Source organism: Mesocricetus auratus, unplaced genomic scaffold, assembly GCF_017639785.1.
Source record: "Mesocricetus auratus isolate SY011 unplaced genomic scaffold, BCM_Maur_2.0 Super-Scaffold_100676, whole genome shotgun sequence".
NCBI lineage: Eukaryota > Metazoa > Chordata > Mammalia > Rodentia > Cricetidae > Mesocricetus > Mesocricetus auratus.
The window spans coordinates 90,924,123-90,943,302 of NW_024429266.1; the positions used below are offsets into that span (position 1 = coordinate 90,924,123).

Sequence of the window (19,180 nt, forward strand, 5' to 3'; positions counted from 1 at the left end):
GAGAAGGTATTGCTTATTCAGTGGAAAATTTTCATTATGAAGTAATCGTGGTTTCCTTGCTGTAAATGGTTGCTTTATATTAGAAGTGATTCCTGCCTTCTGTTTTCAGCTTCGAGCTCAGAATCAGGTCCTGAAGAAGGGTGTTGTGGATGAGCAGGCCAGTTCTGCTGTTCTGAAGGTACGCAGGGGGAAAGCCGGGGTAGCAAAGGTTGTTCTGTGTTTGGGCAAGCAGCTGGTTCGGGGGATAAAGTCCCAGCTCTGACACTGATTTACTAGGGGTAGGGATGGTAGGAGTGTCTGCTGTGCCTAACTTTCTCCTTGCTTAGGTAGGTATATTATACATCTCCTCAGCTGAAAAAGTGTAGGAAAGTACTGACTTTATCCAGTACATTTCTTCTGGAGTTCAAGACCTTTGCAGAGTCAGATCCGTCAGGATGAGTGCAGCCTCGTGTCTGCCATCTCCAGGCCGCACTCTGAGGGACCGGCCACAATTGTGTTCGCATTTCCGTGCTCAGCTCATGGTCCCTAAGAAATGAATTTGAATGTGTGAATGACCAGTGCCCTTACTCTTGCCGTTAGTTTGCCACCTCGTGGTGATGACCTGTGTTGCCATGCGCACTGCTTGAGGAACCTGGGTGAACCGAAGCACAGTGGGCTGAGAAAAGGTTTGTCTCTGCCCCATTCTATCTGGCAGATGATAAATGGTGGCTTGTGAGATTTTTGATTGGAGAGATTAATTGTAGGATACGGATTTCCTGAAACCCTTGAAGACATGATCACCGACTGTTGTAATGTTTAAAACCTAGTGCTGAGGCAGTGTCTCCCCAATGGCCTGCTCTGTTTGACTGCTCCTGATGCTGGTCTTTCGGATAACCATGTGGTGGTAGGAATGTATGGGTGTCACGGCAGCGGTGCTGGGAACATTTAGTTCTCTCTTTGAGTGCTCACCACACGCCAGGCATTATTGTGAGCACACACTACACCCGTTGCCTTATTTCCAGCAATTCAGAAGGGATCCATAGTGTTATCACCCTGCTGCAGGAGCTGGGTTGTAGGTAACAGTTGGCCCACAGTGCTTCCGAAGCTGATGATTGGTTAGCACGTTTGGAGCATCATGCAACTGGTGGTAACTCAGGGCAACAGTGTAAAGAAACTGCTTTGCATCTTGTTCATTCTGAGGCCATTGCAATTATAGTACAGTGTTACAGTGTACTGTAATTACAGTACAGTGAATGTTAGGGTGCCCTCTGATTGATTTAATTGGATTTTCCCCTTAGTGCTTTGGATTGGACTTTCTTTAAGATTTTATGATAATTTACACTTGAGCTGTACCTTTGACCTTCGGTAAAAATGAAAAGGGCTCTTCTACTGAACATAGTCGGGGCTCCTAGCTGTCTCTGTCATGCAGAGCACCCCTACAGCACACATAGCAGCCATGACATTTAGGTTGCTGCTTCCATACAGTTAGAGTTTGTTATTATCACTGCTTAGTCTTATAATTCTTCATTTCAGTGAAATTAATCAAAGTAACTATTTAAATAGCCAGTAGACTCTGGCTGCTTTTGTTGGTTATCAGGGAACACAAAATTGTAAGCAAAATGTAGTTAAAGTAGTGTATTTTTAAAATAGGGTGAAACTATGTCTGTAACTTCCTATTTCTTCTCCCTTTATAAATAGTGGAGCATTGTCAGCAGATAGGATGCTATTGATATCGTAGAGCTGGAGTCTGTTTTCACGGGCTTCACAGTGACCTGATGTGGACCAGAGTGTGGAGTCCTCTTGTGCTGTGTTAATGTTGGTTTCAGACCTAACAGGTGACGGGTCAGGTGGAAGGAAGTGTGCTGGGAAGACGTGGAGCTGGGCATGTAGCTCAGCGCTTGTGTAGGCATCCTTGAAGGCCAGGTTAGGTTCTGTCCCAGCATGGTGCAAAGAAAGAGAGAACTTACAGAGAAAGGGACATAGACAGATTCCTGTCCTTCCCCATCCCTGAGGGTATTGTTCCTAAGTCTGTAGTCCTCGTAACACATCCAGGTTTATAAGTGTGTAGCCCCTCTGCTGGTTGTCACAGACTTAACACACTTGCAGGTATTTTGCTTTAGGTTGCTGACAGTCTGATTGAGATATATATATATAAATATATATATATATATACATATATATATATTTGTGAATATACTGGTTTGGCTGGAAGATATTTTTTGTGCAAAATAGCTAAAATATCCAAAATAATGAACATCTAACATATTGATTTCCTGAAGCAAAGGGGTTTTGATTGTATGTTGGTGGAATGAGGACTTGAAGCCAAGCAGAGCATGACGAACTGACTGTTTCGCTTTGATGTAGGAACAACTGAAGATGAAGGACCAGTCGTTGAGGAAACTACAGCAGGAAATGGACAGTCTGACATTTCGAAATCTGCAGCTTGCCAAGAGGGTGGAACTCCTTCAAGATGAGCTAGCACTAAGTGAGTCTCGAGGCAAGAAAAATAAGGTACGTTCAGGACAGGCCCCTGTGTGGTCTGTGGAGAAGCCCCGACTGGCTTCGGCAGCGAAGCTGCTGTAGACCCTCGGTGCTCCCTGAGTCCAGAAGGGAGATGTTTGCTATTAATACATCCACATGGGGCCATTTTCCTGTTTTGTTTATGAGACAAGACATCTTCGTGTAGCTCAGGCTAGCCTGAAATCCTCAAATTCACTCATCTTAGTCTCCTGGTGCTGGAATGGCAGGCGTGTGTAACCACGACCAGTTCAGGGGCATTTCCATATGAAAGTCAGTTCTTAAGAATTCATGAGCAGGCCGGGCGTTGGTGGCCACGCCTTTAATCCCAGCACTCGGGAGGCAGAGGCAGGCGGATCTCTGTGAGTTCGAGGCCAGGCTGGACCCACAGCCTCCAAAACAATACATAGAAACCCTGTCTCATAAAACCAAAAAAAAAAAAAAACCAAAAATAATTAATGAGCAGCAAATGTGCATCATTGAGTTAGCAGCCGAGAAAGGTCAATGGGCTGTCTCACATTGCTCAAAATTGATGGCTTTGTTACCTTGATTCCTGCTAGCCAAAGGTAAGGCAAGTGAAATCTGAGGCCATGATGAGTGACGAACTGTGGTGGCTCCAGCAGGTAGCAGCCGGAGCCTCTGAGATGAAGTGAAATCTGAGGCCATGATGAGTGACGAACCGTGGTGGCTCCAGCAGGTAGCAGCCGGAGCCTCTGAGATGAAGCGTTGTCCTTGTGGTTTTACTTGAGAGGCAAATTTCTGTGCTTAAAAGCGTAAGAAGGGATGCTGGGCTGAGTATTGAACCTGGTGTGTGTAGACCCATGTTCGGCAAGTGTGCTAGCAGGCTGTGTTGAAAGGAGAAGCAGACAGGGACCCTGAAGACGGGCGTGTAGGGAAAGAACACTGGCTCTAGAGGTAAGCTTGGTTTGAATCTCGGCCTGCCGTCTATAACTCTATGGCTTTGGCCAAGTTGTTAATCTCTAGCCTCAGGTTATCCAACCGTAAAGTGGATGTGAGAATTAAAAGCGATCCTATGAAGTATATTATCATGTGATACGTGATCTCTTTAGAAGGATGCTCCAAGGTGTTCGAGCCAAGGGGACAAAGAGGGCCTACCAGGTAGTATTAGAGTCACTAGGAAGTGTGCATGCTTTGGGGATTCCAGATGATCCCTGGGAGGAGACAGACTTCACCCAAGACTCTCAGAAGTCTTTGTCGTTTTATTTTTATGAGTTGGGGTCTCACTCTGTAGCCCAGGCTGCCTTGGTATTAAATATGTAGGCCAGGCCAGCCTCAGACGTGTAGTAGTTCTCCTGCCTCGGCTTCCTAAGTACTGGGATTACAGGTGCAAGCTTCCATGCCTGGCTAACATACCAGATTAATGATTTAACAGAGGTGCCCAAGACTCGTGAATTAGTCTTAGTTAAAGCTTCCAAGTTTGGAGCACAGAGGACCACAAATAAGTCATAGGGTGCCTTATGTACTTCCTGTGTTCCCGATGTGATGGGTGTTTAGTGTCTTTGGTTTTTTATATAGCTGTGTTTTCAAAGGAACTTCTCACCGCCCGGTTGTATTGTGTCAGCAGGTGAGCTCATTTGAAGTGATGAGTGAGATACTGGAAAGGCTGAGACCGGTGGCTGATGTCTAACACAGTGCCATTGTTAGACTGCTTCTCAGATAGTCTCGGTTCTGCGTGTCACATGGAAACAAGGGTTCTTTCTCACAGATGCTCCTCCAATAGTCTCACTTCTGTGTGTTACACACAAACAAGCGTTCAGTCTCAGATCTCCTGAACGGTGCTATTCTTCTTACTGGAAAAGTTAATAGTAACAAGAAAGGAATTTTTCATAAGCTCAGGTTTTTCTTGTGTGTGTAATAGCTTTATTTTATCATGGTTCGGTTTTTATTTAGATAGAAATTTATGTGGACTCCTACACGGACATGCATTTATGAATGCTGCTACAGGACTTAGAACTTCTTAAAGGAGTGTCGTAACTAAGACTCTAACATAGTCTCCCAAACTGAAAGATCAGGTTGGGACCAGGGATTCTGCTCTTCTGTCCTCCAGCAATTACTGAATTCCTTTGCAAAAAATGAACCTGTTTATTTTTTTCTCTGTTCCTCTTTTAAACTGTCTTGCCTTTGCAGTCTTTGCCGTTCCAGGTTGGGTCCTGCAGGTGAAGTTAAGCTGTGAACTGTGTGCCTTTAGTAGGGCAGTTTGAAGAGGGCGAATACACCAAAGACAAGCAAGCCTCTAAGGCCGTAGGTGCTGTGTTGACTCAGCATGTTTCTCTAAAGGATCAGAGTTGTGTGAACATAACTTGTTCTTTCCCTCAGAAAAGCGCAGAGTCTGCTTCTCAGTTGAGTCAAGAGCAGAAGAGTGTGTTTGACGAAGATCTGCAAAAGAAAATCGAGGAGAATGAACGACTGCATATACAGGTGACAGAAGACTGAATTACAGAACATGGGTCTGGGGGGTTGGCAAGATGGCTCAGTGGGTAAAGGCACTTATTGTCAAGCCTGAGTTCACTCCACATAGTGAAAGGAGAAAACCAGCTCCCACAGTTGTCCCCCTGACTGCCACATACCTACTGTCTTGTGCCCACACACAACGAATACATTGACGTAAAAAGAAGTGAATCTTGGCACTGGAGAGACGGCTCTGTGGTAGAGTGCTTACTGCCCTGCCAGGTGACTTAGGTTCAGTTCCGACCACCCACGTTATTCCTCAAAAATGCCTGTAACGCCAGCTCTAGGGGAGCCCTTTTCTGGGCCCCAAGGGCATTGTATGCATGTGGTGCAGGTACATAGCATGCAGACAAACAAAACCAAAACAAAACTCATACATATAAAATGGGTAAATATTGGAGCTAGAGAGATGGCTCAGAGGTTAAGAGCACTGGCTGCTCTTCCAGAGGTCCTGAGTTCAATTCCCAGCAACCACATGGTGGTTCACAACCATCTTGAATGAGATTTGGTGTAAACATGCCAGAACACTGTATACATAATAAATAAATCTTTAAAAACAAAACAAAACAAATGAATCTTTGTAGGCAGAAGTTTCTGTCCCACCAGCAGCTCCCAAATAAACACACAGAGGCTTAATATAATGGATGCTTGGCCAATAGCTCGTGCTTGTTACTAGCTAACTCTTACATTTAAATCAACCTATATTTCTTATTTATGCTTTACCACATTGCTTGGTTCCTTTTCTCAGTATGGCATGCCCATCTTGCTTCTCCCTGCATCTGTTTGCAACTCTGAGACCCTGCCCTTCTTTACCCAGCATTCTCATTTTGGCTCATTTTGGCTTAACATTCTGTCCAGCTATTGGCCAGTCAGCTTTTTTATTAATCCACTCACAGCAATATATATGCACACGGTATAAAGGAATATTACACTGGACTTATAATCTGTGGTGTGGAACAACTAATGCATGGATTTTTAATGTTTTCTATATCCTTTACGTATGTAATGTGACTATGATCTATCTGTTCATTTCTTAAACCTCACACATGGCTTGATGTGAATATGTACATTTGTTCAGTCTTCAGATTAGAAATACACTAGGCACCAGTCCCTTTACCTAGAGTTGATGAGATGGGTTTCTTTCATGATCTGTGATGTATAGGGTGTTGCTTGTTTGTTTGTTTTTTTGGTATTTTTGAGGCAGCTTTTCTTGTAGCTCAGCGCTAGCCTTGAACTCCCTATGTTGTTGCTGATGTTTTTGGAATGTTAGTCCCCCTGCCTCCACCTATGAGGTGCTGGCATTACTGGTAGGCATCACTGTGCCCAACTGTGAAAGATGTTAGGGACCACAAGATGGCTCAGTGCATAAAGGTACTTGTTGTCAAGCCTGACAACCCACATTCAATCCCTGGGACCATAAACCAACTCTTGTCTTCTGACTTCTATACACACACACACACACACACACACACACACACACACACACACACGCAAGTAATTAGAAAAAGAAAACTTTTGAACAACTTGATCTTGGTGCATTTTATATCTAGGTACTCATAACTGGTAATTAATATCAGACTCATTAAGGAAGAAACGTTTGTATGTTTTAGGAGCAGTACCTCAGTGGAATTGTCTATAACTAGTGACAAAGACCATTCCACACATTTAAGCTATTTATATTTCCCCATCTGTAAAAGAAGGTTAAGAAAGCGATGCCCCTGTTCCCTGAGGGGATTAAGTGCCTTGGTGCCTGCAGCTCATCTCCCCTCCACACAAGGGGGTCACGGGGCTCAGGGTCGGTGGTCGCTGCTCTCCTCACTGTGAGCGGGATCTCTTCCTTTCAGTTTTTCGAAGCTGACGAGCATCACAAGCTTGTAGAGGCAGAGCTGAGGAGTCGTCTGGCCACTCTGGAAACCGAAGCTGCTCAGCACCAAGCTGTGATTGATGGTCTGACCCGGAAGTACATGGAGACCATTGAGAAACTACAGAACGACAAGGCTAAGCTGGAAGTAAGCACTGCTGCCCCTGGAGGCATGTTAATAGCTAGGTCAGGCTCCTGTAAGTTCTGGGGTGCTGTGTGGGGACTCAGCCAGAGGCTGAATTGTCAGCTTTTCTTTTCTTTCCCCACCACAATTCAGGTAAAGTCTCAGACTCTGGAAAAGGAGGCCAAGGAGTGTCGACTTCGAACAGAAGAATGGTATGTGGAGGCCGCAAGGCCAGAATAATAAAAGCCCAAGCCTCTTTTCACTCCTTTTTTCTGTCCACGCTGAGCTGAGGAGACTGGAGTATGTCACTGTCAGGACCCTTTTCCAGTCAGGGGCTACAGCATCTTGACAGAGTGGCCTCTGTTCTGCCCTAGCATAGGTCTGGAAGATCCTGCTCCCAGCTCCTGGACTGTGACTCAGTGTTTTTGACTCTCCTGAGACAGGGATGCCTAAATGTGTCCAACAGGAAACATGACTAAACTTTCTGGTATGGTACATTCTGAATAAAATTGAAGCTATAGGATCTAATTGAGAGATGTCTAAACCTTAGAGTATTACAGAGCAATGTGCCAAAGCCATTCATAGTATTTACTGTAATACTTAGGCTTCACTGCACTGGTAGAAATACATGGTGCTAATAATTTTGTCCAAACAGAAATTACCATCTTTTGAACTCAAGTAAGAAATAATCTGATATAATACTTAAAGAAACATTTATAGATAGTAAATAGGAAATTTGTGATTATCTTGGGGAAGTAAACTCAGGCTGTGTGAGAAACTGGCACTATGGTAGATCCCCCAGGCGCCTCCGGGGCTTTGGGGAATGGGGCTGGTTCCTCTTTTAACGTCATCTTTGAACAACTCTTAGTGGCATGTTCCAGATGTCAGCACAGCTCTCTGAAAGCCTGCTGCCAGCTGTTGGGACAACAAGCAGTTGACAATTCACTGATTGGTAATAATCAATTACCAATTGTGGGTTCTTTTTTCTTTCAGTCAATTACAGTTAAAGAATCTTCATGAAGACTTGTCAGGTAGATTAGAGGAATCCTTATCAATCATCAACGAAAAAGTACCTTTTAATGACACAAGTAGGTATTACATAAATGTAAGTTTTCTGTTATTTGTATCTTGGAGTTTTTCTATGGTAGCTAGTTAAGCAAGATAATGTCTAATGTCAGCAAAAACAAAACAACTTGGCGGGGTGGAAGGCTCTGCCTGGCTCTCTTGATTGGGTCTGGTTCTTGTTTCTTAGGGACATTTTAAATTACCCCCCACATGCCCACAGCCAATCTTCTCAGGAGATGCCCATGCATTTTTTTAACTTGTAAGGGAGGGTGTTCATTGGTGGGGGTACGTGTGTCCACAGTGTCCACAGTGTGCCCACAGTGGACTTGGACTTGTCTTTCGGCCTGTTAGCTTCTGCTCCTTGGGGAGTCCCCATCGACAGGAAGCTGCTGGGAAGTCTAGCTTCTGTTTCCTCCTGGGGGTGGCCTGGTGGCTCACACATCCAAGAGTAACAAAAAGAACTTAAATAAAATCATAAAACAGCACTCTCACGTGCAGTAGATGTTTAACCTGTAGGTAAGAATTAAATGAACCCCTGAAAGCAAAAGAAGGTATTTTTTGAGCATATTAATCATAGTTTACTATAGCGAGACTGAAAGGGAGACAGACATGACAGAGAGAGAGAGGAGAGGAAGAGATGAGAGAGAGCAGAAGACAGAGCGCAAAGAAGATATTTATTGGGGAGGTCAGTGGAATGAGTAAGTGGGTGAAGGGGCTTGCTGCCAAGTCTGACAACCCAAGTTCAGTCCTCAGACCTCCCAAAAGTTGTCCTTTGACCTCCATCTACTGTGGCACTCAGGTGCCTGCTCTAGCAAATAAATTAGTTTTTTAAAAATAAAAAATTTTAAGAGAATATATTTGAAATTTGAAGCCTACAATCAGGTTAATACACAGTTCCTTTTTCTACTACTGCACTTGAAATTCATTTTTCAGTTCCCTTAAACTTTTCTTAGAAAAGCCTGGGGCGGGGTTGAAAGAGAAGAGAAAACAGCACCTTGATGACGTCTGAAATCAGCACAGGTGGGGCTGGAGCGTGGGCTCGGCCGTTGAGAGCTCGGAGTGCTGTCCAGAGGACCCGGTCTCTCTTTCCAGCACACACACAGGAGCCCCTGACTATAATTCCAGCTCCAGGGGGCGTCTGTGCTGTGCCCACGCATGCGGCGCACGGATATACAGACTTTGTAACAGGAGATGGGGAGCAGGCTTCTGGGAGAGGTGGTGGAGTTAATTAACTGGTGGTTGACTATTGAGCATGACTCAGGGAGAAGCATACTGACCCCGCATAAGCAGCAAGGGAATGGCGGAAACAAGGGTACACAGTGTGAGGAGGGAGGCCTAGGCAGGGTCCTTGGTGAGCTCGCCATCACAGGGATGGGTGGTGAGGGGCTGTGATGGAGAGAAGTCCGGGAGACAGAGTGAGGGTTTTCATGGGTGATGCTGGGCACGGCTGCACATCTGTGGGAAGTCAGAATGGATCTTGCGACTTTGAGAGGACTAGTAAATTCTGAGGGAAGTGTTTCTATGCCCACCAGATTGCTAGCACAAGGACCTGGGGGCCCATGGGGACTGATAAAGCGATGCTGTTTATCTATCTCACCAGTGGAACTCAGGAAGTGGGTGAGGGCAGACAGTCGGTTATGGAATAGGTGGAGAAGGGAGGGGCTGGATATGGGGGTGCCAGCCTGTTACACCAGCACGGGGGAGGCTGAGACGAGAGAGTGCAGGTCTGACCAGCCTGGGATGCAGAGCAAGACCCTGTCTCAAAAGGAGAAGAAGCAGCAGCAGCGGAGGAGGAGGGGACGTGCCAGGTCTCTGAGCCAGTCAGAGGAGCTTTGCTACAGAGCCCAAGGAGAGGCTTAGCTGAGCTGTGGCCTTCAGGCTCTCAGGTGGCATCAGCGAGTGTAAGAACACCATCGGGGACTGCAGATGGGGCTCAGCAGTTAAGAGCACACACAAGTTTAATTCACAGCATCCATAGCAGGCAAACAGCAGTTCTGGGGAATCTCATTTCCTCCTCTAGCCTCTTGGGCACGTGCACATGTGTGGTATACACAGTAACACACACACACACACACACACACACACACAGAGAGAGAGAGAAAGAGAGAGAGAGAGAGAGAGAGAGAGAGAGGAGGTTTTTTTCTTAAAGAACACTTTGGGGCAGGAGAGATGACTCAGCTCAGCAGTTAAGAGCACTGGTTGTTCTTCCAGAGGACCTAGGTTCAATTCCCAGCACCCACATAGAGTTTACACCTGTCTGTAACCCTGAGATCTGACACTGCCACACAGAGACATACAGGCAGGCAAAATACCAATGCAAATGAAATACAAATTATTATTATTATTGTTATTTTTTAAAAGAACACTTTTTCATCTTGGCCCTGGTCCTAGCATACAGTAGGGGAGGAGGGGAGGAATGGTCTTCGGGACGTAAGATGGAAAGGTTTGGAATAACTGTCCTGTAAGACGTGAGAGGACACAGCAATGAAGCCGTAGATTGGTCTCCTGGTGGGGTTGAACTCCCCACTGAAGTTGTGTGGAGGGCATCTCTGCAGACGTGGCTCTGGTTTTGTTAACTAAGAGCATTGCTGATGTGATAGACCAGTTTTGGGGGGACAAGAAGCCAGTCTCCAAGGCCACTGACAGGGCAGAAGTGCAGAGGGACACAGGGCAAGCTGGGCCCACAGCGAGTGACGGCGTTGGAGATAGCACTGGTAAGAAGGCACAGGGACTTTCAGAATGGCCTGTGACTGACTGAGTGACTGAGTGGTGAGAGGACATGAAGGTCTTTACAGTGACAGACAAAAGCAGCGCACGCCTGGTCATAGGCAGCACCTGAGGCTGGTGACAGCCCGAGCATGAGGACTGAGGAAGACCTTGGGAGCAGACAGGAAAGAAAGCATTGAGGGACGGGGACCAGCAGCAGCAGACCGTGAAATATGGTCCTGCCAGGGAAATGCTACTTGGAGGATTAGTGTGGCAGTCCTGGCCGGGTTACCAGGGCTATTGTATAAGAGAGACTGGAGAACATCACAAGTCTTTGTAAGGAACCTTGAGAGGCCCCAAAGGATTTCTTTAAAGTGGGAATCCAGGAGTAGTTTGTTTCTTTTAATCCTGAAGTTAAACAAAGAAACAATTATTGCTTGTCCGAGAAAGCACAGATTCCCTGTGTTTTCCAACCCCCTGTGTTGTGACTGTGGTGTGGGGCACTCTGAGTTCTCCTGGGAAGCTGAGTTTGAGTTGTTTGAGATGGCTCTAACGAGTACCACTTTTGTTCTGTAGAGTATCATCCATACAACGCTCTCAACGTTCCACTGCACAACAGGAGACATCAGGTAAGGAATGGAGCGAGCGAGTGTGTTCTCAGGCCGGGTCTTGCTACCCTGGCCCGCCCGCCAAGTGAAGTTAGAGGCTTGGGTCTCTGTTTGAGGTGCTAGGCCATGCTTTGCTCATCCCTTTCTTTAAGCTGTGTGAGTTGCTGCTTTTATTTGAATTCATGCGCTACTGATTTTGTAATTGTTATGTACTTTTTACGTTTACTGATTTACTTGTGGGGGTATGCTCACATGTGGTGGCCCAAGGGCGACTACTGGGATCTATCTCCCCCTCCCTCTGTGTGGGTCCTGTATATTGAACCGTGATCGCCATCGGTGCCGTTGGTAGCCAGTAGTATTACTGATTGTTTTATTCCTCTATTTCTTTGAGACAGGGTCTCACTGTATAGCCCTGGCTTTCCTGGAACTCACTGTGTAAACCAGGTTGGCCTCAAACTTACAGAGATCCCACCTCTGCCTCTTGAGTGCTGAGAATAAAGGCGTGTGCCATATCCGGCAGCATTTCTGATTTTTGATATTTTTCTCATTTTATCACATTAGAACTGAATTATGGGATGTTTTACTGTTTGAACCAGGCATTTGTGTTAGGGTAGTAGGCTTTGCCCTCAAACAGCCGAGGCCAAGTAGAGATGTATTTGCCAAAGCCAGTGGCTTCCTAATGTCTTTGGACTGCAGGACACTGAGATTGGAGTGGGAGCAAATGGATGTAGACTGAGGGGTGTTCTCACTAGGGTTCACGTGCTCTAAAACAATTGTTTGGGCCGGGCGGTGGTGGCACACGCCTTTAATCCCAGCACTCAAAAGGCAGAGGCAGGCCGATCTCTGTGAGGTCGAGGCCAGGCTGGTCCGACAGCCTCCAAAACAAAACAGAGAAACTCTGTCTCGTAAAAACAAAACAAAACAAAACAAAAAGAAAAAAAAAAACCAAAAAAAAAAAAAAACCAACCCAATTGCTTGTTAGTTGACAATATGTCCTTTGCCTTTTGAAGCTGAAGATGCGGGATATAGCTGGGCAGGCCCTGGCTTTTGTTCAGGATCTCGTGCCGGCTCTTCTGAACTTTCACACCTATACAGAACAGAGGATCCAGATTTTCCCTGTTGATTCCGCCATAGACACCATATCTCCTTTGAATCAGAAGGTGAGTACTCACGATGCCCTTTGTGGCCATGGACACATGGGGAGAGCAGATAGGGAATTCTGTTCAGCCTACTTCTCTGTGTTAGTCCAGTATGGTGGGAGTCACGGAAGAAATCACAAGTCATGGTCTTCATCAGAACAGTATGGCAAATACAGGGCGTTAAGAAATTAGAGCTAGGGGAGTTATCAGAAGACCACAGAGTGAGCAATAGGACGTGAGGACGTGAAAGAGAGACAGAGAGAGACAGAGAGACAGAGAGAGACAGAGAGAGAGACAAAGAGACAGAGAGAGACAGAGAGACAGAGAGAGACAGATAGAGAGACAGACAGAGAGAGACAGAGACAGAGAGAGAGAGAGACAGAGAGAGAGAGAAGTCCAGACAGCCACCAGCATGGCTGGAGAGTGTGGAGTCAGTGGGGAGGAGATGCCCTGTGAAGAATCTTCGAGACTCTTTGTGGTTTTGGAACTTTGAAGACTGCACGAGATTTGAATGTAGGAAGAGGGATGGCGATTGTTTGTTTGTTTGTTTGTTTGGACTCCCAGAAGGAGTTATGTGAGTAGAAATGGGAAGCAGGAAAGCATGGTGGGCGGGGCTGAGCTTTGGTGAATGAGGGAGAGGGAGAGTGCAGTGAAGTTCTGGAATGTGAAGTCCCTGGAGGGGAGGGATGGGATGAAAGTTAGGAGAGCAAAGTGGCCTTTTCTGAGGCCCTTGAGGCTGGCAAAGGCGGAGACCTTTCTGTTAGTTACAAGATTGAGGCCTGTGCAGCTTTTGACAGCAGTTGGCAGAATGGAAGTTTCTGGCTTATTGCCGGGAGCGCTAGTTTGCCAGCATGTTTCTGTCTTGTCTGTAGTTGCTGTGAATGTGTCGATGGGCCAGACGGCCAGTGCAGTCCGCCTCCTCTCCCCTTCTGTTGAGTCTGATGGGAAAGGGCAGCTTTTCAGGTTCTGTGGGGCTTAACTGAGGGTAGAAGAGGTTTGCAAGTTACTCTCATCAGTCCCTCTGCCTTCTTTAGTCCAAAAGATTTTACCTCCCTACCCAGGTAATCCTAAAAAGGGTTTAAGGACACCTGCAAAGTTTTGTTTTATTATTATTGTTTTGTTTTTTTGAGACAGGGTTTCTCTGTGTAACAGCCCTGGCTGTCCTGGAACTCACTGTGTAGACCAGGCTGGCCTCAAACTCACAGAGATCCACCTGCCTCTGTCTCCCGAGTGCTGGGATTAAAGGTGTGCACCACCACCACACTGCGCAAAATTTTATTTAACTGTAAAGCTAAAATGCTAATGAGTATATTAATTTTGTATGACTGGACAGTAAGCTGCCTGGGACTTAGTAGTTTAAAAGAGCAGACATTGGCAGTTTCCTGGTTTCTGTGGTCAGGGATTCAGCGACCAGCTACGAAGGGAGTTTGTGGCTCCTGGCATTTCATAGGATTACTTGTGCGATGACACTGGGGCTGCCTTCCTCTGAAGGCCTTGCGGGCTGAGATGGCTCACATGCCTGGCACGTTAGTGCTGGCTGCTGCATGGGAGCCTGCGCCTCATGTGCCCTTCTCTTTAGGGCGATGTTCTCGTGACATGACACACCTAATGTCCCTTAAAGAGCTTGGCTCAAATGAGGTGGAAGCCATGATCTCTTGGGACACTTGGCTAGTCCCATTTGTCACGCCTGTTGTGTTATGGGTCACACAGACTAACCCAGAACAATATAAGTAGGGAGCATTCAAAGGCAGGAATACATGACCATCACTGTGTTAACTTGGAGGCCATCTCTCATACAAGGGAAGTTAAGGGGATCTGGGACGGATGTGTCCTCTGAGAACTTGATAATGTGACCTGTGGTCAGCCATGCTTTTCTACTTAGTCTGACTCTTCCTACTTTTTTTCTTTTGGTGCATAGTGTAGTATTTCTAGGGATTGGATATACTCACGTCTACAGATATCCCAAGTGCCTGGTAGGTAGCAAAGACTGAAGTTGGACTTCTTGGGACACGTTCTAGCTGTGTCCCCTTGGGAGGTTCATTTAATTCCTCTGCTTTGAATTGGAGAGGGACCTGCCCTTGTCACAGATACGCACAGGTAATGTGAGTACCAGAGTGCCTGGCATGTAGCTGTTGCCATTTTTGTGCCTTGGAAATGCTTGGTTTTCATCCAGTGACTGCACCAATCCGTGAGCCCCATAAAATAACGTGTCATTTTAACTTGTCCAGAGTGCTTCATTATTTTGAAGAATTCGTGTATTTTTCAGTATTTCATCTTTCATTCTTTGATCTGTGGAAGTCTCTCTGAGTTTTCTACTAAGTCTGTAATAATGAAGGTTTGGAAACCCATTGCTTAAAGATGGCCAGGATGTGTAAACTGTTTCTAGACTCTTAAAGTAGTTGGGAACTCATACTTTACAGACGTGGGCAGTAGAGACCAGAATGCTTGGGCTCTGCAGGGCAGCATTACTATGCAGTTCCCATGGGGTCACCTGCTTTTGTAGAAGACAAGACAGTATGTGTCTATGTGCAGAAGTTCAAACTTGAGCCATTATGAGATACTTAGATGGCTGAGACGTTTCATAACTGCATCTTACCCCCCTTGCTTCTAAATTGTCTAGAATATAGCAGGACTCCCCCCCCAGTGTTGCCCCCACCCCTAGACTCAGACAGGCCAAGCACACACTGTACCACCACCCAGCTATAGCCACAGTCCCTGACTCTGCTGGCATACTATGCCATCAGTGACGATAATAAACGTTTTAACTCACCTTGCTGTCTCTCCTGGCATTTGTTAACCTTGAACAGTGTGTACAGTAAAACAAGAAGCTGCCTGGTAGGCTTGTTTTGAAAACGGAGATGATAATACAAAAATAATACAAAATCGGCCAACACTCCTGATTTTCTCCTCACTGGGATCCCTGCAGAGCCGTCGGTGCTTGGGGACCCTGGCCCACTGGGCTCTTCGCGGCGCTGTGCTGGCTGTCCGTCTCCTCATTTTCTCAGCAGCCTGACTGTTCATCGTGTCACCCACCCCTCTCTGCTCCTTGACTTGGATAGGGATGGGGAACCACCCGGGGAATTTTATCTGGAGCTCTAGAGGGGTTTCCCAGAAACGTGTTCAGAAGAATGTTCAGTGCAAAGTCAACAAGTTCTCCTCCCGAGTGCTCACTCTCATTTTCCACGGAATTAATTCAAACGCTTCTTCTCCCATCCAGTTCTCCCAGTACCTTCATGAAAATGCGTCCTACGTCCGCCCCCTAGAGGAAGGGATGCTGCATTTATTCGAGAGTATTACCGAGGATACTGTCACTGTCCTGGTAACTAACTTCCCTCCTTGTTTCACTTGGGAAATGGTTCTCGCTGCTGGATAGCACTTTTAACTGTGGAATTATCTTTTTATCCAGGAGACAACTGTGAAATTGAAAATGTTTTCAGATCACTTAACTTCCTACATACGCTTCCTTAGGAAGATCCTCCCTTACCAGTTAAAAAGGTATCCATTTCCTGGAGGCCTGGGAGCCTGGGGAGCTGCGGGTGGGGCCTGACCTGTTCTGGAGCTAATCAAACAGGACCAGGGTGTCTGTCTGGGCTTTGTGCCCAGTGGCTGTGATGTCAGCAGCCCTCTCTACTATGCATAAGGTCATCATCAGGGTTTTCAGTAATTGGCAATGGCACATTTTTTGGTTTGGGTTTTTATTCCTTTGTTGTTAATGTCTAGATGGGAGCTAAAATACTTAACTTCTACACTCGAATTTTAACCCTTGGGCGTCGTTAGAATGGTGCCTTTCTATTTTTGTTATTGGAGACTTATTTAAATTATAACGTAGAATCTTTGTCTGCTCTGGGCCTTCTAGGCTATGTCACTCTGCAGTCTCTAACATGCCACCTTAAAGATGCAGCATTAATATTTTTAATTCTGCCTTAAAAATCTAGAAAGGCATAAAAGTGTACTGGAAATTTGATAAACTTGCTTGGGAGTTTAATGCTGTTTATTTTGAGACAAGATCTCACTATGTAGTCCTGACTGGCCTAGAGCCTGCTATGTAGACCAGGCTGACCTTGAATTGAAAGAGATCCACCTGCCTCTTGATTACTGGGATTAAAGGGGTGCATATCTGGTTTTTAATGATTTTATTTTAAAGCCTTTGCTAAATCCTTTCTCCTAGTGGCAAATGCCCTTTCTTACTGAGCTATCTTATTGGCCCACCTTTTTCCTAATAGCCACTTGGAGCAGCTGGCCTGCCTGGTAGAGTAACGGGAGCAGCTTGAGTAGAGCAGGCTTAATAAACTCGGAGACACGGGGACAGAAGGGAAGAGAGGGATCCTGTTTTCTATGTTAACTTTTAGGGTTTGCTGTCTTTTGTTTTGGGGGTGGGGACAGAGTTTGGCCAGCTCATGCTCACTGAAGCTCACCGTCCTGCTGGTGGGATTGTAGACACACCACACTGAACTTTTTTCTAGTTTTGTATCAACCTTACTACTTGATTGCTACAATTATTAAATAAACACTATTATAGAGTCCTCATTTCTAAAACTTTATAGTTAAGGTACCGACTTAAAGTTGAATAAGTGTTTATTTTTAAAGTTGGTCCTATAGTAGCAGTAATACCAGTTTTTGTTTAATTAACCCTCTTTAGGAATTCAGTCAAATGGAATGTCTTCTATAAATAATTTTAGGACTTCCCCTGGCAAAGGCTCTGTGTACTCAGTGTATGACTGAGCTATCCAACTCACGTAGAGCAGAAGAAGGCAAGGCAGGTCTCAGGGTCGCATGCCCACTCTCAGCATCTGTTGTGCCCCTGCCGTGAGCCCTGCAGAGCCAGCCCCTCCGCACATCTTTCTTGGGGTTACATTGTCTTCTTACCAGTTTTCATCCGAATCCACGGGGAAATGGGACAATTTTGCTTTTGTGTCTGTGAACTATTTGACTTTAAAAGTCTTGTGAGAAGTCATGGTGGGAAACTGAGTGAGACCAGCATGCCTGCTTTAAGACTTTTTAATGTGAGGTGGTTCAGCAGGGGAAGACTCCTGCCGCCAGGCCTGCTGAGATTCATGGTGCAAGGTGACACCCATCTTCTCCTGCAGGGTTTCCTCCGCCCTCCACATCTGCACCGTGGCACACGGTCACATGCATGCGCACATACAAGTAATTTTTTGGAAAAATAATTTTAATACTTAAAAATGTATTACTTTCATGCTAGAGATCTGGCTCAGCTGTTGAGGGCACGTTCTGTTCTTCCAGAGCACCTACCCTGGGTTTGTTTTTACTGTCTGCGTGGCAGCTCACAGCCATCTGTAACTCCAGCTCCAGGACATGTGATGCCCTCTTCTGGCCTCCTTAGGAACCAGAGACACAAATGGTGTGCAAGCATATCTGCAAGCAACACATTTAGACAAATAAAACATTTATATATAATTATGTGTGTGTGTTTGTGTGTGTGTATCATTTAGACACAAAAAACAAATCTTTTATTTAAAAAAGAAAGTCCTCCAGGACTCTCACTTTAAAAACCTTGCTGTTCGTAGCTTAGAAGAAGAATGTGAATCTCCCCTTTGCACACCTGCACTGAGAGCCAGGAACCTGGAGCTGTCCCAGGACATGAAGCGGATGACAGCCGTGTTCGAGAAGCTGCAGACGTATGTCACTCTCCTTGCCCTGCCCAGTAAGTAAGACTGCTGCTCCTGACACAACTTGAAGGACTGGAGAGGACAGGAAGCTGGACTAGGGACATGGCTTAGCTTTGGAGAGCCAGCAGGGCAGAAGATCTGGACTCCGAACCAGGAACTGATTGAGCTCAAGGAGCAAATGAGGTTGAATGTTGTGTTATGAAGTTAAGGTAAACTATTTGTCATTCCCATGCATTAAATACAATCCCCCTTCTCTCTTTTAAGTGGAGAAGGATGACTCATGACTGTGAGGTGAACAGTTTCACTATGGAAACTGCAGGGGGCATCATGGCCATTTGTATGTGAGCTTTTAAAGATGCCCATTGTTTCCCTTCCGCCTAATTAGAGAAAAATACCGAAGAGATTGAATGGGCCCCAGTTTCAGGGATTTTTTAAAAAGAAATCCATGGATTTAGGTAGAGAAAGGAAGAAGGGAAGGAGCGAGGGAAGGAGGGTGGCTGGACATTTCTATCACAGCATATAGATCAGAGTATAAAAGATACTCTGTCTTGTCTTTTTTATTCTCTCAGTTACCTACTGTACGTTTTACCCATTTAGAGTGCAAACCAGGACTCATGAACATGTACCTTTAGTCTAGTCAGTTTTAAACCACTCCCATCACCTGAAGAAACCCTGTATTCTTTGTATAACTATTTCTTCCTAGTCTGCCATTCTTCCTGTCTCCAGTCCTAAGCAGCTGCTTCTCTATTTCCTGTCTCTAGATTCACCAATGGAACTGCTGCATGTACTTTGGTGTGTTGGCTTGCTTTCATGTAATAAAGCTTACAAGGTTGATGCAAAATATGGCATGTATCCACACGCCATTTTTGTTTGTTTGTTTGTTTGTTTGTTTTTGTTTTTTGAGACAGGGTTTCTCTGTATTGTTTTGGAGCCTATCTTGGAACCCACTCTGTAGACCAGGGTGGTCTCGAACTCACAGAGATCCGCCTACCTCTGCCTCCCAAGTGCTGGGATTAAAGGCATGCGCCACCAACGCCGGCTCATTCTTTTTATTGCAGAGTACTATTTAATTGCTTAGATGT

General features: G+C 45.7%; 1 protein-coding gene across 2 annotated transcripts in view; it reads left to right on the plus strand.

Annotated features, from left to right (window-relative positions):
- Ppp1r21 (protein phosphatase 1 regulatory subunit 21) overlaps positions 1–19,180 on the plus strand; it is a 61,736-nt gene that overhangs the window by 11,037 nt on the left and 31,519 nt on the right. The window contains exons 2-12 of one of the 2 annotated variants that reach the window (XM_005077280.4): positions 110–178; positions 2,344–2,490; positions 4,834–4,935; positions 6,810–6,974; positions 7,104–7,162; positions 7,944–8,038; positions 11,298–11,350; positions 12,340–12,489; positions 15,686–15,787; positions 15,875–15,963; positions 17,997–18,133. In XM_005077280.4, the coding sequence (XP_005077337.1) occupies positions 110–178; positions 2,344–2,490; positions 4,834–4,935; positions 6,810–6,974; positions 7,104–7,162; positions 7,944–8,038; positions 11,298–11,350; positions 12,340–12,489; positions 15,686–15,787; positions 15,875–15,963; positions 17,997–18,133 (1,168 nt within the window). The remainder of the gene's footprint in view (positions 1–109; positions 179–2,343; positions 2,491–4,833; positions 4,936–6,809; positions 6,975–7,103; positions 7,163–7,943; positions 8,039–11,297; positions 11,351–12,339; positions 12,490–15,685; positions 15,788–15,874; positions 15,964–17,996; positions 18,134–19,180) is intronic. The other variant, XM_021231326.2, reaches the window with a different exon arrangement.